At 37.4% G+C, this 19,110-nt stretch overlaps 2 protein-coding genes across 6 annotated transcripts in view; both read right to left on the reverse strand.

The window, feature by feature from the left end:
* grb10b (growth factor receptor-bound protein 10b) overlaps positions 1 to 8,319 on the reverse strand; it is a 63,400-nt gene extending 55,081 nt beyond the window's left edge. For 2 of the 5 annotated variants that reach the window (XM_043260661.1, XM_043260658.1), the window contains exon 1: positions 8,201 to 8,319. The gene's annotated coding sequence lies outside the window, so the exon portion shown is untranslated. Of the gene's footprint in view, positions 1 to 6,598; positions 6,748 to 8,200 lie in introns of those variants that run through there. The other 3 variants (XM_043260659.1, XM_043260657.1, XM_043260660.1) reach the window with 2 other exon arrangements.
* A 4,188-nt stretch (positions 8,320 to 12,507) lies between these two features.
* Positions 12,508 to 19,110, reverse strand: part of cobl (cordon-bleu WH2 repeat protein) — a 39,887-nt gene continuing 33,284 nt past the window's right edge. Inside the window, 6 exon segments of the mRNA XM_043260850.1 lie at positions 12,508 to 13,639; positions 13,881 to 14,132; positions 14,573 to 14,692; positions 14,787 to 16,537; positions 17,199 to 17,317; positions 18,653 to 18,926. Of these exon segments, the coding sequence (XP_043116785.1) occupies positions 13,556 to 13,639; positions 13,881 to 14,132; positions 14,573 to 14,692; positions 14,787 to 16,537; positions 17,199 to 17,317; positions 18,653 to 18,926 (2,600 nt within the window). The 3' untranslated portion in view covers positions 12,508 to 13,555.

Raw genomic sequence — 19,110 nt, forward strand, 5'->3', positions numbered from 1 at the left:
TTTCTAAAAAGATCATATAAGACTTAAAAGTGTAGAAAGGGATGGTGAAAATTCAGCTCACTCCCACAACACAAATACATTTGATATTACAGTATGTTAAAACTGTTATGTTAAATTCGAACAATATTTTCTAATATTACGGCTTTTATGTAATTTTATCAAACAGCATTAAGACCATACAAGATTTATTTATATATATATATATTATCTTTATTTTAACTTGTGTGTGTGTGTATGTATATGTATATGTATATATTTGTGTGTGTGTGTGTGTGTGTGTGTGTGTGTGTGTATATACATTCTTCATGCTGTGATAATTTTAAATAAATTCCAACATTCCCATGAAACATCTTAGGAATACTCTAGAGACCATTAGCCAAAATGCACCATCTCCTCAGGAATGCTGGAGTGCGTTCTTTCCACATAGGGTACTGGGAGGAGAGCCGCAAAAAGGCATGCATTGATTTGTAGGGCAAAGTGCAACGATGAGAGATGCGCTGAAAATAGGACAGCAATAAAAAGTGAGAAAGAGTGAGTTGGCAATGGAGAGAGATGGACAGCAAAAGTGCCTGGTTGGGAAAGATGCTGGAATGTGAGTTGCTCTGTCCAGCTGCGTGTCCAGAAGCAAAGGGGCCATCTAAATGCAGCAAGTCATGAATATTTATGAGCTGCTTCCCACACCCCCTTCCTCTCTTACTCCTCCCAATGCAGATTAAATGAACCTTTCTTGCAGGCAGGGGTCAGGAACAACACCCATTACCAACACTAATCTTAGGTCTTGCACTGTTTAGATTCTGATTGGACAAGGATGAAAATGCTGAATAGTAGTCAAAGAAACAAAACAGGGCCTGGAAAGAACTTAAGCAAAAAAAAAAGAAGGAAAAAAATGAATTCTTAAGTTGTAGGACAAAATATATCTTTGTACTTGATTTGATACTGTGTTTTTTTGGGGGGGGTTTTGCCACTCGCACCATAATATACAATTATTTACTGTACTTTACTAATTGTAAATGTATTTTGATCTTGAACATTTTATATATATATATAAATAATCACATTTGTTTTTATATTCTATTAGATTGCATGTGTGAACCTTGAACTCAAAGTCTAGAAACATTTACACATTTGTGACCCTGGACCACAAAACCAGACATAAGTGTCAATTTTAAAAAATTAAGATGTATACATTATCTGACAAAAGACTGGCTTATACTAATATTTGAATATCTGGAAGATATGGAATATCTGAGAGAATCAAAATATTGAGAAAATCGCCTTTAAAGTTGTCTGAATGAAAGTCTACACGTGTACCAACAAGAGCTAGAAACATTTTCCAAGCAATCCTAAAATATATCCTTACGTACCAGTAAAATTATTTTTAAGCACTATGTGACTGCGTCCAAAGCTGAGCGTCCAAGATAGAAAGCAATTGAAATAAAGGCCATCAAAAGGTCTTCACACATAGGAGTATCAATCAAGAACAATACACACACTTGCTAAATCTGTAATGCACGAAGATGAAAGCTACTAAAAAGTGTTCAGTTGAACCAGCCAAACCTAACCCATCAAACGTCCCCACAATGAAGCCTGCTGTTTTAGGGATTCTTCCTTAAATCAGGGATTGGAAAACCCATAATAATCGAGGAAAAGATGGAAAGAGTAGATAGCATTTTTCATGCAAAAAAAAAAAAATGTTCTGGTTGACAAGAGCACAAAGACTGAGAAAACAGATATAGCATTTTGGGCAATAAACGTACTGGTCTAATTTCCACTGGGAAAAGTTTATCTTAACCTTGGCATCCTACATTGTTTTAGAGTTGGGAAAAAAGCTGCAAAATCAGCAATTTTCAAGTTATCGTCGAATGAAGATTGAAGCTGTGTCTCAGGCCAAGATTACACATGTGCATGGTTTTTACCCTGAATTATTAGACAAATAAGTACTTTGACCGCAAGCTCTATTAAATTGATTGCTTATTGGATTTTAGCATATTAGGTGATGTGTATTTGTTTAATGAAGGAGGGTTTGGCCTAAGAACCCAAACCCTATGTCAAGGTGTGCATAATTATCAGGCAGCTTCATTTCCTTAGGCAAAATGGATAAAAACGTTAACTATCCAACTATCAAACTATCAAATTAACTGTCAAAGATTTGAGAAGAATAAAAAGTCAAGCTACCAGGATCTCATTATCCACCAGTGCTGTAACAGTCCAGAACTGCAACTTACCTGGAGTGCCCAGAAGTACAAGGTGTTCAAGCCATGGTTAAAACCCTACCACCTCTGAACAAGACACATAAGTTGAAACATCAAGACTGGGCCAAGAAATATGTGCATTTTTCATAGCTTTTATGGACTGATGAGATGAGAGTGACTCTTGACAGACCAGATGGATGGGAACAATGGAAACAGAACTTGCTAGTTTTTAGAAGACACTTTCTTCAAGCAGGGGTACAGGAAAAAGTATGTATCTTTCTAGATGACCATGATTTTTATGCAGGACAATGCTCCATCACATGCATTAAAGTACTCCACTGCATGGCAAGCCAGGAAATGCCTTAAACATGAAAGAATAATAACATGGCTACCATCCTCGCCTGATCTAAACTCTATTGAGAACTTGTGGGCCTGTTTTAAATGGGACATTTACGGTGAAAACGGTACATCTTTCTGAACAGTGTCTGGGAGGCTGTGGTTGCTGCTGCACAAAAAGTTTTTTCTTTATGTATTTTTCCAATGATTCAAACTTAATAAAAAGTATAGTGTCCTAAATCTCACAAACGTATATGCATCGGAAAGCAGCTCTTGTCCAGCTGGTTCAAAAGTATTTTTTTACATTGATGGAACTTTACCCAAGAAAGGTTGATCTTCAGCATCAGTACTTCTCACTAACACTAAAGCTTTAGTTATTCTATAAGCTAAAAGAATGTGGACTAAGGCTACTGAGATGCGAAAATTAAAAAAATAATGCAAATTTAAAACAAAATACTTTATGTTCTTAGACATGTCAGCACATTATTAACTTTGGACTCCAAATCTGGGTCAGTTGCTTTATTGCCCTCATCTACTATCTGTCTTTCACACATTTAACATCCATAATGGCCAGGTGGAAGCAAAAAGACACATAAAAGAGACGTTATTCAAAGCTGCAGATGTAGGGCAACATTCCTAGACTTTCACTGCACGATTTTTGACAAGTATAGATATCAGATCACTACTCGATCCAAATCAAACATTTCATTACACAAGAACAAGCTCTGTGTCAGAATACTTGTATATACATGTTGGCTATTAAAATACTAAAAGAACAAAAAATCGGGTCCTTTGCCAACTTTATCTCCACAAACAAACAGGCTTTGCTATAGCAACAAAGCAGTGATGTCTGGGCTTCGTTTCACATAGTTAAGTGTTTGAGACTGACAACTACATTACAACTGATGTGTTTGTTGCCGGGTCGGGACTCTTGGTCTCAGGGCTTAGAGACCTGATAAAGGTCAAGTGGGAGTGCAGATACTTTAAAAACAATAAAAGTTTCTTTAACTCCTTGGAAATGACCTTTACTTATTCAGGGAATGTATTCATTGACCTCATTCGCTTATCTTGAAAAGCAATAACATTTACTTTAGCAAGGTAGTTTTAAGTACCAGCAGCAGTTATATCAAAAACATGAAGAAAAACATCAGAACCAGTTCTGAACCATACAACGTTAATAGTACGGTTGGCATAATTTAGCATGCCCGTGAATTTAATGTGCATCTTCTAAATGAGGCATTGGTTTACAGCACAACAGTCACACCTCAGTTGCTCATCCTGATTTCTTTATTAATGGGCAACTCCATTATTTTGGAGCCACTGGGCAGAGGACGCTATAAGAAAGCTTCATGTCATCAGGATGGCTGAATGGGCAACCAGGGAGAAAAGCTTTTGGAAACATGAACAATCACTAATTGGATGAGAGATTCATTGGCAATGAGGAACAGGCTCTTATGCAATCTGAATGATGAATGGGACTGAAGCTCTTATAGTTGTGCACATGTTTGCTGTATGGGTGGGCTGAATTTGTTCGTTCTTTAAATTCCGGCAACAGACACGTCCGACCCATATTTCACATTAAGGTAACGGTTCCCGTTTGAATTTACAGTTTCATTTACGTAATTAAGAACGTAATGGCTAGACAGGAAATGCTGTGATATGCTGCAGTGCATATGAGGATTTATTTAGCTTATAATAAGTTTTTGTTTATATAATTATAGCAGTGGCCAACAACCCTATAAAAAATGCAAAAGCAAAAATAAAATAAAAGCAAAAAATGAGAACATATGGTAAGTAACATTAGTTTTGCATGACATGTTTTCCATAATAAATTTTGACTGCTCCAGACATCAACTGTAAACGACATCGGAATTACTGTAATTACAAGCTTATGACAAAGAACCATTCACGTCTATATTAAACTCATAATTATGAGTTTGAAACTTATATGAAAGCCAGGTTATTTCTCTCAAACATTGTATAAACAAAAACGAAATGGCAGCGGCCACCACAGTTAGCTTCCGCCTCAACACATATTTCAATCCATGTATTTTTTTCATTTGATTAGGGTTGATGATAATGGTGCATTTGCTTTGTTCTTAAACAGTTTGTAATTGCATACAGAATATAAGCAAATTAGGATAATGATTAACACATTAATCGATTTTCGGCGTTGTGCTGGCATCCATGATAGCATTTACAGCAATATAAACTCTGGGTCAAACTCATGATGACAACTGTATGATTATTAACGGCTGACACTAAGAAATTTCAAAACACTAAAGAATTTCAGTCTGGTCAAAATTTGAGTATAGGGTTGGAAAAACTCACAGAATATGCAAGAAACAGGAATAAGAGGATCTCAACCAGAACTGAAGTAAGAAAAAACGCGAACAGGGTATAAAGACGCAATGTTGAGTTGCATAAAACGTCCGTTCATTATGCACCAGGACAGTCTGATTCAGTGAAACGTGGGGTCATTAAGCTCTAGGACAGATCGCTCTGACCACAGTACCCATAATCATCGCTTATGAGTCACTAACTCAATGTACATAAGAGCTGAATGAATGAACAGCAGGGATTTCCACTGGCTGAACTGTGGTGTCCAGGCTCAGGTCTATAGTGTCACGACCCTGACTTGGTCCAGGGGGTATTAACACTGTATAGGAAACTATGAATGATAGCAAAATGACGCAAGATAGAATGGAATGTGTCTATGGAGTTGGCCGGCCATTGAATGTTACGGCCATGAGGCTCATGATCAATTCCCTCAGCAGCAAGCATCTTGTGGGTTAGTTTAAGTCAATACCATTTTGTCCATATATTTAAATTGGTTATAGTATTAAAGGTTGGTACAATTACTATTCAGAATGCAACCTGTATTTGACCACTCTGGCATTTAACACACACACCTGAATCACGAAAAAACAGATGCCAAACGGTATGAATGGAATATTTTCCATTATATTTATATGTGATATTGCTGGCGGGACACCGAAGCATGTGATTCTTCTTAAGGCTGCACCGAAACGAAATTGCCTTCATTCATCAAAGTTGTGTCTGCAACAGTGTGCTAGAATTTCAAAAGTCATACAGAGACCGTACAGATGCAAATATCCATTCTACTTTAACAGGAATCTCTTGAATACTACCAAACAACAAACAGTCATTCCTAACATTACTGTGTCCATGATACAGTATTATTGTGATAGCAGAATAACATATTCATCAAGACCATGCACATCAGTTTTTTACTCATATCATTCCAAACCCATATGAATTTTGTTCATCTTCGAAACATGAATGAGAATATTTTTTAATGAAACCTGAGAAATCCATTACACCACAACATTCATATTCATAATATGAAGAACAATGGTTTAATCCAAGTCCTCTAAAGAAAAACAAATGCTTTGTATGATGAGCAGATATAATGTAGGCTTTTATTCACATAAAACATTGAACACGGAGCTGATCAAATAAAGTGTACAGAAATGTACAAATATTTACAAGAATGTCTCCAAGAACTCCATATTCAATCATATTTGATGCGCTTCATTTGTGTAATTATCTATCTATCTTGGGGCAATATATTATACATTATATTTAATATGAAGTTATGATCGAGCATTTAACTAAGCAGGTGCAGTATATGCAATAGCATCAATCAAAGTAATATTTAAGCCATTCGGTGATAACAATATAATTTAAGAGCATTTAGGTTTTACAAAAAAGCAGCTCACCCTTTGTTCACAACTTGCCTCTAAAACATGCCAGAAATTAAATACACGTTAGTATCCCTTAAAGACGGAAATAAATAAGAGCATCACGTTTCTACATTACGAACATTTCTACATTCATCTTTCATATTCATTTATAAATCATGAGCTGACAAGTTTAACACAAACCTTCCCCACATTTATCTACAAACACTACCCTCCCTTCCACACTCCTTCAGCGCTACATCATGCACGAATCACCACTCAAGCTTTTTAACTTTGTCATGCTCTTGAAACGGAGGTTTAAATCCTTGTGGACCCATTTAAAAGCATTGATGAACCAGAACTCACCGGTGTCTGGTGTGTGTAAAGCCCTGCGTCTGTCCGGTCACAGAGAGCTAAAAGCACACACTATTACAAAACTGCCTCACCATTACTGCTTCAAGATCTCTAATATCCCATTGCAAGCGTCCACAATGCATCTATCTCTCAGCTGGCTCCCTCCGATACACACCAAACAACTCCTCCTCTTACAATAGCCCCGCCCTTAAAAGCTTCATCATCCTCCGACTAAATCGTGTCTTCAGCCTCAGCCTGTCAGTGTAGGAACCTCCCGAGAATGAAATAGGACCCAGAACGGTACCTTGTGGCATTCCTCAGCTGACGAACTACAAAACCTTTTTGGTAAACCCATCAGTAATATCTATCATCAAAATTGAGGTCAACTATAAATGAAAGTGCAACGGTTCTGATTTAATTCAAGAATTTGATATAGCTGACGTAAACAGTCACCCTTGCGTTGATTAAAATGGTAACAATTTTTGTGTCCGTTGATTATAGATTTGTATTGTACGGATGAAAAAAATCATATTAAACACATTTCCCAAAACCCTTTCTATTAAGTTACACAGAACGTCACACAGTTTTGCAATAACATGAGTAAATAATTTAGATTTTGGGTGAGCTATCCATTTATTTCCAGGTTGGCCCTTTAAAAGATGTTTGAAACTACAATTTTTCTTTTCTTTTTTTTTTTTTTTTTTTTTTTACATTTAGGGATTAGAAATTAGCAGCTGTGGTTTCCAAAGTGTTAGAGGATGAAATTTTGTGACTACATATTTTGCACTTGTGTACATTGTGTACTGTGTATGTATTTGGGATTACAATACAATTAAATTATTATGTTAGGATACCAACCAAGCTGTCTGTAAAATGCCATGATAAATACACAGGGTTTAAATTCCATACAGGGAGATTTTAAATCGAAATAAATCTTAATCTAAATTTTAGTACGATGCTTTATCACACAAATACATTACATGGCTAAATATGCATTCAAATATTGCAAACTGTGTTTAAAATATAGTTTTACCGCAATTACTTACATGCAGTTAACTAATGAACAGCATTTATTGTACAATGTTAACATATGTTCTGATTCTACACGTTTTTTAGTGACTAGAATCTTCTGCTGCTATTTTATGTTTTCTGTGGTGCGTTGTTACATTTGTTCAATGTGATGAAAAGGTAAAAGGCAGCGTTACTTTAAGAAAGCATTTTCACTCGATGGGTTTTTTTTTTTGTTTGTTTGTTTTGGTTTGGTTTTTTTGTAGTATGATTCATTCATACTGAATAATTCTGCTCGGGTTTTGAATGAAACTAATAATGCCCAAAACGCACTTTTAGATTAAACCCAAGTGAAGCCAACCTGACAAAAGAGTTTACCTAACATTTGCTATACAGTATTTGATTCTAATGCAGCAACACTGAAGTTTCCTTTGATTCTAGAACAGAAGCCACACCTCTCAGCCCTCTCTCGCCCACTGGTCTTATTTACTCACAAGTTCTTCTTTAGGGCACCGTACACCCGTTTTTTCCTCCCAGCTTAAACTTTTGGGTGAACGCTCGTTTCGAAAGCAAATATACGAGTGAGAGTTAAAATTAATCGCTTACCTCTCTATAGCGCAGAACAACCGCGTCTTATTCACTGTAAATGTGTGAGTGTGTGTGTGTATGTGTGTGCTGCTGCGCGCTGGACGCTGTCAGGATCCCAAAGTCTCCGCCCACTCGAGCCAAACCCCGCCCACTCCAGGGCAACACCACCCCGTCATCAGCCACTAGCGTTCCGCGTTCTGGCCAGACCCCCGCGCGACCCAATGTGAGCGTTGAATAAGCCGAGCGCGTGACACGGCTCGGAGCACACACGGTTAAAGCATTACCGACAACATGGCTGTGTGTGTACACACACACACACACACTCACTCAAACACAAAAGCACGTTTAACACATAGCTGCTTGCCCTTTACTGGTTAAACTCTGAAGTTTATGTTCTCGGCCATTAAAATAGTCCCCACGAGCTCATGGATAAGGTTTTTGAACGTTGAATCATACCGAATACGTTTTCTGTTATTTGGGTCGTGTCCCGTACAAAAAGGTCGGTGAGCTGCTTTCCTTCGAGCTCGTTTTATTTGATTCTTTTTCCGACTGTAAAACTACAAGCGAGGTTACTTACAAAAACGACCACAGTAAGATAAGTTCCCGCTAAAATATATAGTGCACTGGAATTTAAAATCATAAAATAGCGTTGTCTGAAACGCAGTAAATTAATCGTAATTCACTGGATAAAATACTGGAAAGCATAAAATATTTTGAACTACTGAATTTTAATCAGGCTTGAACGTTGACTCTCTTTCCCCCTCGTGATTCAAATTTCTAATCTAAAAACATTTGAAGTCTCTTAGTGGCGGCACGCCAGGCGAGATTCTCTTCCTGTCCTTCCCTGGAACAACACAGAGAGTATATCTGTAGTCCAAAAGGTTAATTGTCTAGAGATTTTTTCCAAATGAGTTTAAAGGTGAATAGCAGAGGGACGTCGGTAGTGTTGTCACACTGAGCTAGGCTTTGTGCCTGCATCGCATGCAATTAAAAACCTCACAAAAAACTCAAAACATTCTACAAAAATTAGTCCAATGTGAACAGTTATATTGACCAAGCTGTGCACGTCTTGTACCGATATTGTGAATATGATGATTTCACTTTTTAGGCATGCATGACGCGCAATCCTTACTTGCAGACTCGTTAAAGGAGCCGCCTCAGGGAATTTGAGAATTTGTTCACTTGTTTAACACTGAGCAGTTATCAAGTCTTTCATTTAGACGGTATATTTTAAGTGCATGCGTAATCAAGAAAACGATACCCCGCTTTATTTTGCCCATTGAAGCACACAGAAGCCTTGCAGACTTGCTGTGTCTTCTAGGTAACAGGCTTAATTATAAGAGTGGTTATTAAAGGGTTAATTACTCCCAAAATGAAAATTCTGTCATTAATTTCTCACCCTCGTGTCATCTTAAAAGTGTTCCTAAGATGAAAAAAAGTCTTGCGGGTTTGGAACGACATAAGTAACATGAGGTCGAGTAATTAATGACAGGATTTTCATTTTTGGGTGAACTAACCCTTTAAATCTTACATCTAATAGCTCTAATTTTGCACTTCACAATACGCATATGACAAGGACAAAGTAGAACTTATCCAGAGTCACGAGATTTTAGTTGGAAATTGTTGTAGACTAATAAATAAAAAGTTCTATATGGCATCGTGGTAAGATGCTGCTTGGTTCTAATTAGCTTTATTTTTAAAGACCCAATAAAATGAGTTGACGAGTGCATGTATTTTGTAATGAAATCGGATATCGGGGCACGCTTCACATCAGTCGCATACCTCGATTTGGCTTACTACTGCCATTCAGAATCATATAGTCATGCATTTTTATATTGTATGTTTGCTAAGTTTTAAAAGTAGACTACCATACAGAAAGCCTGGAATTATACTATTTTATGAATGCAAATATGTTATATGTCAAGCCTTTTTTTATATTAGACTACAGTGTTCTATGTTTATAGCATCTACTCTATTAAACCTTTTTGTTTGCATCAAGGGTTAAAGATTAAGAACATTTCTGCACAAACAAAAGTTGTTTCAGATTGTTCCTCAAGCTAAGCAAAAAGTCCAAACCTCATTATGGAACTCCACGTCTCATCCTTTTACCTTGATGTTCTTGAGGGCAGGAGTTCACAAACTTTTTCTCAGCTGAACGCTTCAAACGTCAAATGTTGAGACGTTAAGTTAGTATTTTTATTATTTACAACACATTTGTATGCTTAAGGCACTCTGATGTTGATTATAATAGTATAATTAGTAGTGTCGAATGAATATTTGATCATTATAATAATGAAAAACTTTCTGTTACATTTATTTAATGTATTATTAGGCGTTTCACCATCGTACAAACCCCATCCAGTTCCCTCATGAAGAGAACGCACAGCTGTTTTAACAGATGAAAGCTAATTTGAAAAGAAATGTCAAATAAACCCAGTCCTCCGTGATTTCCATAGTCAAACATGTTCCTATACAAAGCCAGATTCGAATACCTGCTGATCCACTTCGGTCACTGATTTTATAGAATTGATACACCTCATATATATCAAAGTGACCTTTGATCTAATTTCTCCAGAGGTTGTTTTCCTTCACTAATGGCTTCCCTGGTTTGGAAGCAAACAGTCATTTTGCAGTTTCGTAACACGTATCAGATTGGCCACAAACGAGCCGGAATTCTGACCAACAGAGGGATTGTGGGAGGGGAAGAATTTACTGCCATCCGCCATGGAGGGGATTACCCCATCAGGATGAGGAGGAGCCTGCCCAGAGACAGACAGTGCTCTACCCTCCAGCCCACAACCCTCAGAGCACACGGGCTCTGCCAAAATATGTAATAACATATTAATATAGGAAAGAGAGGATAGTTTATGATGCCAAATGAGGCATGGTAGTGCATATCAACAGGCCTCTCATGGATACAAGGAATATTTTTGAGAGGACTTTTGCATTCACCCAAAATAAACAGACTATTAAATACACACTTAGAGACGAACAAATTAGTAGGTCTAAATTGCCGTTTGTCAGGCATACGAGTCAAAAAACGCTTGCATAATGGATAACATTTTTTTATGATGTGGATTAAGAAACTGCAAATGATAACACTGGAGAGTCTGTCTGTCATGGGTTGACTGTAATTAAAGGTCTATTAATAGCTCGCTGGGTTTTATGAAACCAATTCCAGTTACAAGATACAGACTTAAAAGGGTGTTTTTGCAAATCATGAGAGAGTTCACTGATGCGTTCATCCATCATTGCCAGTAAAGAGGTCTGTACCTTTGGTATACAGTAACCTCATAACTGTTAGTTTATGTATGGCTTTTGATAGAGGTCTGTGTGGGTTTTGAGCTGAAGCCCCAACAAGACCATAAAAAGACTGAGCCAAACTTGACAGTTTTGGGTTCCTTCAGACTCAAGTCAGGTAGTCCTAAGCCTAAGTAGACTAATTTAAAGCGAATTAACTACAGCTTTCTGTAAAGCTATGGGAACTGGCTTAAAGTTGACTGATTTTTGGTGAAGTGTTCACCTTCCTAGAGCGAATGCTAGAGAACCAATAATACTGTTACAGGAGGACATAACTGTAGGTTCCCACATCTTTTGGTTTGTGTTGTCTGTGAATTTCCTAAAAACCCCAGTTATTTCAATCCTCATTTAACCGTTTTATGTATCTTATCATTTCAGTTAGGCTCAAGGGAAGTTGCTGTTTGGGCTACCCTGGAAAGCCTTTTTGTTCATCATATGGAGAATGCAACGGTGTGATGGCAATCGTCCAAACATATACCTGAACCGTTGTCCGAGACAGCCGGAGAACAAGACGAACAAGTTGAGCAATAAACAAAGACATGGTGCAAGAGGTATATAATCTTGTATGACAAGCCAGTTTTTCCTGACAGAAGATGAACCTTCAGAATCATGTATTAGTGCTTTAAAATGTATGCTGGCAAGCTGTTTGAAATGAAAACCTAACATACAGTGAAACATCTTGGGTTTGGGTACCACACTGTTAAGCATAAACATGCAAAACAAGATAAATTATACATTTACTTAGCCATTTTTAAGACTTTTTACAATTGATTAAGCATTTGTATTGCTTTGAATCCTGCAGCTTGGTGCTTATGTTTCATTTTACAAAGCTTAAAAGTTCTACACTATGACAATCATTGAAAAAGTAAAATCAATGCTAATGGAATCCAGACTAAAACAATAACATGACGCACAGTTCCCAGACAAAATTATTAATGCTTAAAAAATTGTAAAAAGTCATTTTCTTTTAGAGTGTATGCATACAATTAGTCATTTCTCATAATAATTTAAGCAAGCAATTGGAATGGAAAGACTGTAAAATATTTTTATTGATTTACAAGTTTGATTCAATTTGTGCTGCAATCAAAAAAAAAAATTACAAAAGCATTATTTAAAAAATATTTTCCTTACACAAATGCTTTAGTGCCAGATTTGAAACTTGCTATATTAGTATCAGATATATTTATACAAAATATCCACCTGTTGACTTATATCTAAGTCATTTCTTCAATAAGATTACCACTGTACAGGCATACAGTCATATAGTCTACAATCCTAAATTGCAACAACATAAATACATTTACAGCTTGTGTAAATATATTAAACAATTTATTCTAATTAGTGTATGATTTTAAGATGACAGCTCTAAATCACAGTTCTTTAGCAGACTGATAAAAAGGAATTGATTATGTTATGTCCAATCATACTTATCTACAAGGCTTTCAAAATAATCTGTAAGAGTTAGTTTTAGAGAAAGTGCATTTTATCTACTGCGCAATGCTTCATAGAGTGTCGAGAAGGGTTCGTTGTCGATACATTTCTAATAAAAAAAAGTTTGTGATCTAATCATCATTATGTACTGTATATATATATATATATATGTGTAAAATAACAAAACATTTAGAGAAACACCTTTATAATAACGATTAAATAAAAATTGCAGTGTTTTTACCACTTAGTGTTTCTTTAAAAAAAAAAATCAAAAAACAGACTGATGTGATTGGCAGGTGGATTCAATTGCAGCCCAACACCTATACTGTGATGCAACAGCAAATACCTGCATAATATATTCAGGTATAATACTGATAGAGATATAGAAGTCAGGCAGACATATGAAAAAAAACACCTCAAAGCAGCATTAACAAAGAACTTCCATGTCATTAGAATGTCAGTAGGACATAAACTGCCTGAAACTAGGCAAATTAGTATTGGCACTGATGTGAAGCAGCATATCACTATAAATAAAGAAGGCTGTGAATATTGTGTTAGCATTATCTGCAACAGCATTAGCACAAGTGCTTAAACACCAGATTTGGCGATGGGTAAACCCAAACGGTGATCCAGTGAAGGTTTCTAGTGTCCATAAGAAAGCGGTGATGTTGCCTGGATGGTTCCAAGTCTTCCATTCACTTGCCTTCTTGTCTGTGTGACAGGGACCTGTGTAAATGAAAGTCTTAAAGTTTGCCTTTGTTTAAAAAAAAATGTTTTAAATGCAGTTTAATCTGTATGATGGTATTTGTGGTGTTACTGTCTTTGGTATTACTAACCACCACAGAAAGTAATATAAAAAACATTTAGCATTTTTTGGTAGTAGTAGTAGTAGTAAATGCTATCTAACAAGAACTTTTTTTCTCTCCTATAAGGATTATTTGAGTTAGAGCTGGAATGAGTCTCTTACCTTCCTCAGTCTTTGAGCCCCAGAGCCTGAACGAATGGCCTCCAGAAGAGCCTCTCGGGCCGCCTCTGGGTTTTCTCCAGGAGGCAGCACTAGAGGGGGCTTGACTGGACCTGAAGGTGGAGGTGGGGGAGGAACAAAGACTGGAGGTGGGGGTGGCACAAAAGCAGGAGAAGAAGTGGGAGGAGGTGAGACATTTCTCTCTTCCTCAAGCTTCCTGAGCTGCTCCAACTCCTTAGCTGCTCCTGATTTGGTCTAGAAGTACAACAATGACATTCTTTTTAAACAGTTTTCCCATGTAACTGGTTTAAGTCTGATGCACTATACACTTGTTTGGGCTTTCACTTAACATGAATGAGGCATTCAAACAGTGCAGTGACTAGTACTACTCAGCTACTTTTTTATAATAGCAAAGTTAAAAAATATAGAGTGCAACATAACAAAGAAATGCTTGCACTTAACATCCAGTTCCTTTTTTGCCTTCAGAATTTCACAGTACAAAGGTAACTGAAAGTCTTTGTGTAAAAGTAAGTGTCACATTGTTAAAACAATAGTTGTTTTAATTTAAAATAACTTTAAAATAACTTTACACTAAACCTTTTGTGCTCACAAAATTTCACTAATCTGACCACACCTTAGGTTTGCAAAGGGGCAGAAAATATCTGGAAATTTCCGTAAACTAATATTTATCTTACCTTCTTCAGTCTTGCAGAGTTGCTTGGAGCTCTTAATGCTGAAAGAAGCGCTGAACGCTCATTGTCTGCATCACTGTAAGACGGCTCTCTAACTATGCTCTTTGTAGACAAGTCAGACACCTGAACAATGTGAGAAGAAAGACAAGACATTTAATATATTCAGATGTTCCAAAAAGCTGATACATTTACTTCAATGCTGTGATTCAAAGTTTACCTTTTTGAGCCGTTCAATGCCCTCTCCAGACTGTATGGCCTCCATTAGCGAGCTATGGACAGACATTTCCTTCTGTACAGGCTTAAAAATAACAGGCTTGAACTTCCTAACCGGTCCAAACAAGTTACCCTGGTTTGGTTCAGATGGAATCTCAGATTTGTCTAACTCTGGCTTCTTTGTAAGTGGTGGACGTGTGGTGTCTTTTGGCGTCTGTCTGGCAGAGGTGTCTGGGAACTTATTGATTGATGTGGCTTCTTCAGAGGAAGATTCCAAGGGTTTAATGTGAACAGACATGTGTTTGGAGGGCTGGATTTTGTTATTTAAAGGATGTGAGTCCAGAGATTTGGTTCTGTCTTCCCCATGCACAGTGCCTTTTTCAACACTGCTTATTCTCTCAGAACTTGCTGGCTTTTCTGTAACATGACTGAGGTAACTTTGCAGGTGTTTAGGGTTTCCAAAAGAAGGCACTACATTTTCAGGGGGTTTATAAGTAGCAGCAAGCCTAAACTCACTATTAAACTGTTGATTTACAGGTTTTTGAACACCAACGATGGACTCCGATGGTGCCTGCTTGATGTCTGTTTTAGTGTTGGGAATGCTGCTGTTTTTAGCAATAGCTGAAGCTACGTATTGGCTGGAGGTTCTTCTGGAGGGTATAAGAAAAGAGTAATCTCGCCTTTCAGCTGTTAAAGAGGAATTTTCTGTAGGCTCTGGGAATGAAGGCTTACTTGCCACTACAGATATGGTCTTCCTTTCCAATATAATGACCTCTTTGTGTGTTTCTTCGGGAGGTGTTTCCACTGAAAGATGAGAGACTCCAGAAACAATCGAGGGTTTGAAAACATCAGTATCTTTATTGTTTACTATGGGTCCCCGGTTGATCGTAGTTGATTGGTCTTGCTTTTCTGCAGTGCTCCAGAATGCTTTGGCTTTGTCCAATGGGGATGTGTCTGTACTAGTTTCAACACTGGGATTGCCATTTTTCTTTGGGCCAGTGGAAATCTGTTTTTGTGTAACCATGTTGCCCTGTTCATCAATCTTGATGGCACCTATGACTAGAGAGCCTGTAGGCTTGGTCTGAGACACAGTCGGTTTGGGAGGGATGACTGTAAAGGTTTTCATTCCAAAACGAGAGAAGGAACTCTGGGTGATCTTACCCTGAATTGTTGGGACTCTGTTAATAGGTGTCCTTTCTTCATAAGAAGTCTCTTTACTGAACCTCTGAACCATAGGTGCTGTCGTCTGTCTCTCATCAGGAACCTTTTGAACACTTTGAACAGGACGCACAAAACTTTGGGACTTCTGTGATACCTTCTTCAGTTCTTCAGTTACAGCGTCAGAGTTAAAGACAGTCTTCTGTTTCATACTGTCCAATTTTTGCTCCACAAGTTTAGTATCTTGTGATGGCCTCTCACTGGTTGGAGATGGATTCATGGTTTTCTCAATAACTTTGAGTGTAGTCTCTTGCGACTGCTTCTTTATGTCTGGGGATGGACTTCTTTCGGGAACAGACTTTTTCTCTTCTGTCCCGCAGGCGTTGTTGTTTTTGTTTTCGATAGCTTCACTTGGTGCACACAATTGGCTGGTGATGTTTTGAGAGCTGTGTAACAATGCTGCCTCGCACTCACTCGAGCTGCACTGGTCATCATCAAGAATTTCATCAATGGAGGTCACTGGAATGTCCAAGTCAACAATAGACACAGGTATTTCTTCATCCACAAACACAGATGTTCCTTCTGAGTTATTAACATCTAATGTGCAGAAAAAATTGTAAATTAGTAGAAAAAAAGATGATTAAAGTGTCATAAAACCCTCATCAACAATTCAATTGAACAGAGGTATTTATGTTAATAATTTGTGTTGAACACAATGTTAGCATCTGTTCATTTGAGTTGTTTACAGGATGTGATTTTTCTTTTTCTATAGTACATTGAGAACTCATCTGTGTCATAATTACTTACCACAGCACATGCTGATGTCTTATAAAAGACACTTTAAACTGTACAATCACAGTAATTAAGAGACGTGTTCTTGGATAGAAAGTGTTTGTTTTTTCGATTTGCATGTTTCTATATTTCATAACTTCCCTCATACACAGATTCTTTGACAAATATAAGTAACTTACACTGTAAGCGTTAATCTTCTTTAGACTTGATTAAACCCATCAAACTGACTTCTTCATCACAAGACGTTTGAGCCAAGTACCAAGTATTGTACCAAGCATTTTTTTACAAATATATTTTGCTGCATGTAATGCTGATTTGCAACATTTATTTATGGGAACGTTTGATACTTTTTACTCAATGAGTGAAATAGAACCGTCTCACTGATAAGATGCTATTATGTTGTCCGCTCCACAGTTTACCTTAACCACTTTTGTTGTTAAGCTAACTTCATCTAAGAATAATGTACCTGTCAGATTTGCATCTAGATCGGCCAGGGTAAGCTGAATCTGAGCAGTAATCTCTGGGTCTTCTTCATATCCATTTTGTCTCTTGATTGACTGATGTTCTCGCTGAATATTTCCGGTACTGAAAAATCAATAAATCAACTCCTTTGGTTGTGCATTTTTAACAACAAAATAAAAGAAAGTGATCAACTAAGCTGTACCTAGTATATACAGTAATTACTCTCACAGTAATACTGCAACATAAGAATTACAAAAATAACTTGCTGTCTAATTATTGCATTTCTATGTGTCATGAGTGTAGCAACACAGTGTCCCACACAAGATTGAAGTCAGGGTCCAATATTGAATGGAAAAAAATAACAATAAAAAAAAATTCTAATTTGTGTGACATTACAGTAAGGATCTCTTAGATCAGGGGAGGGAGTCCTGTGTGCTCTTTGTCTTGTACTCATTGAAGTTTAGAGATTGTTTTTATCAACAATAAGAATTACACCTTTAGTTTTTTCTTGTCTCTCTCTTTACTGGCAAAACACACTCCCATTATTTAAATATAATCATACATGCACCAGGCACTGCAAAATGATTGAGTGAGTTGATGTTCTGACAACACAAGCCTAGAAAAATGTGTATTTTATGCTTTTAAAGATGACAGAGTAGAAAACTAATAGACCTTTTCTGGAAAAAAGGAAAAAGCATGAAAAGACAGTATAGAGTCCTATAGAGGAGACAGAGCCAGAATGAGGAGCTGGAGGTAAGGCTTCAGGCTTTGGCGGAGACACCACACACATACATCTGGATAGTAGTCAGAACTTTCAGCTCCATAAAGCAAAGTTTTAAAAAGCCAGACTCCTCAGTCAGCCCTGGAGGTACCGGTTGGCTGGATATGGATGAATGTAAGACTGGCTGAACTGTCTGAATGAACTGATGCAGGTAAACAGAGAGAATGAGAGAGATAAATCCTCAGCAGTGTCTCCACTGTGCCTGGAAGAGTTTTTGATTCCGGTCCAACTGAGAAATAGAAGTCTATTAAATGTATTGATCTTATTGAGTTCAAACAATGTGGGATATATCAGAGACTGATGTTGTTTAAATGTAAAATTTTGAAATTGTAACAACAAACAACTGGAAGGGACTATGAGTTTCTTTCTGGGTGACAAAACAAACCCTAAAATTTATATAAACTGACCAAGGAACACACAACAAATTGTGTGAGGCCATGCTGCTCATGCAACTACCTGTAATGGTAAGTGGGGTCACATATGTGGACAATATGCATTAACAATGTTTTGGTATAATCAGTACACTAGAACACCCAAAGCAACCTATTAAGTGACAATTTAAAATTAAACCATTTTTTGGTTTTTCCAACATTCGAGTTAGTGTGACCAGGCCTGGCTAGAGGCTTTTGTTTGTTGTGGTGCTTTATAGATAAAGTAATATGTGTACATGTACATACCTTTGTCTAGAGCCCCAGGTCGCACAACCCTCATCACTGTCACTTGAAGAGTCTTTGGACTGGTTACAAGGTAGAGCTGAGCCACTGTTTAAAGACATGGGTGACACAGATTGCATCCTTTCGGAGGGAGAGACTGGGACGGACTCCTCAGCCATGCCCTCTGATGCTGCGTAACCTTGGTCTGCAAAACTCTCATTGCTGGCGACAGATGTTGTTTCCACGTCCTGCTCTGCCATATTCTCTGACACAGACTCATGTGCTGAATGCAGCCAGGCTGAGAATAGAGATAAAATGTCAATGTTATTTATGCCATAAAATGCAGAAAAACAAAATCTGTGAGGGGCTCTGCCCTGAAGATTTAAGAAACCAAAGTAAGCTTATCAATTCAGAGTTACTAGAAATTTACAGCCAGGTGAGTTTGATAAAACTCTGCAGAACCCTGCTATAATGGGTCAATT

The sequence above is a fragment of the Puntigrus tetrazona genome, chromosome 16 (assembly GCF_018831695.1).
Source record: "Puntigrus tetrazona isolate hp1 chromosome 16, ASM1883169v1, whole genome shotgun sequence".
Taxonomy (NCBI): Eukaryota; Metazoa; Chordata; class Actinopteri; order Cypriniformes; family Cyprinidae; genus Puntigrus; species Puntigrus tetrazona.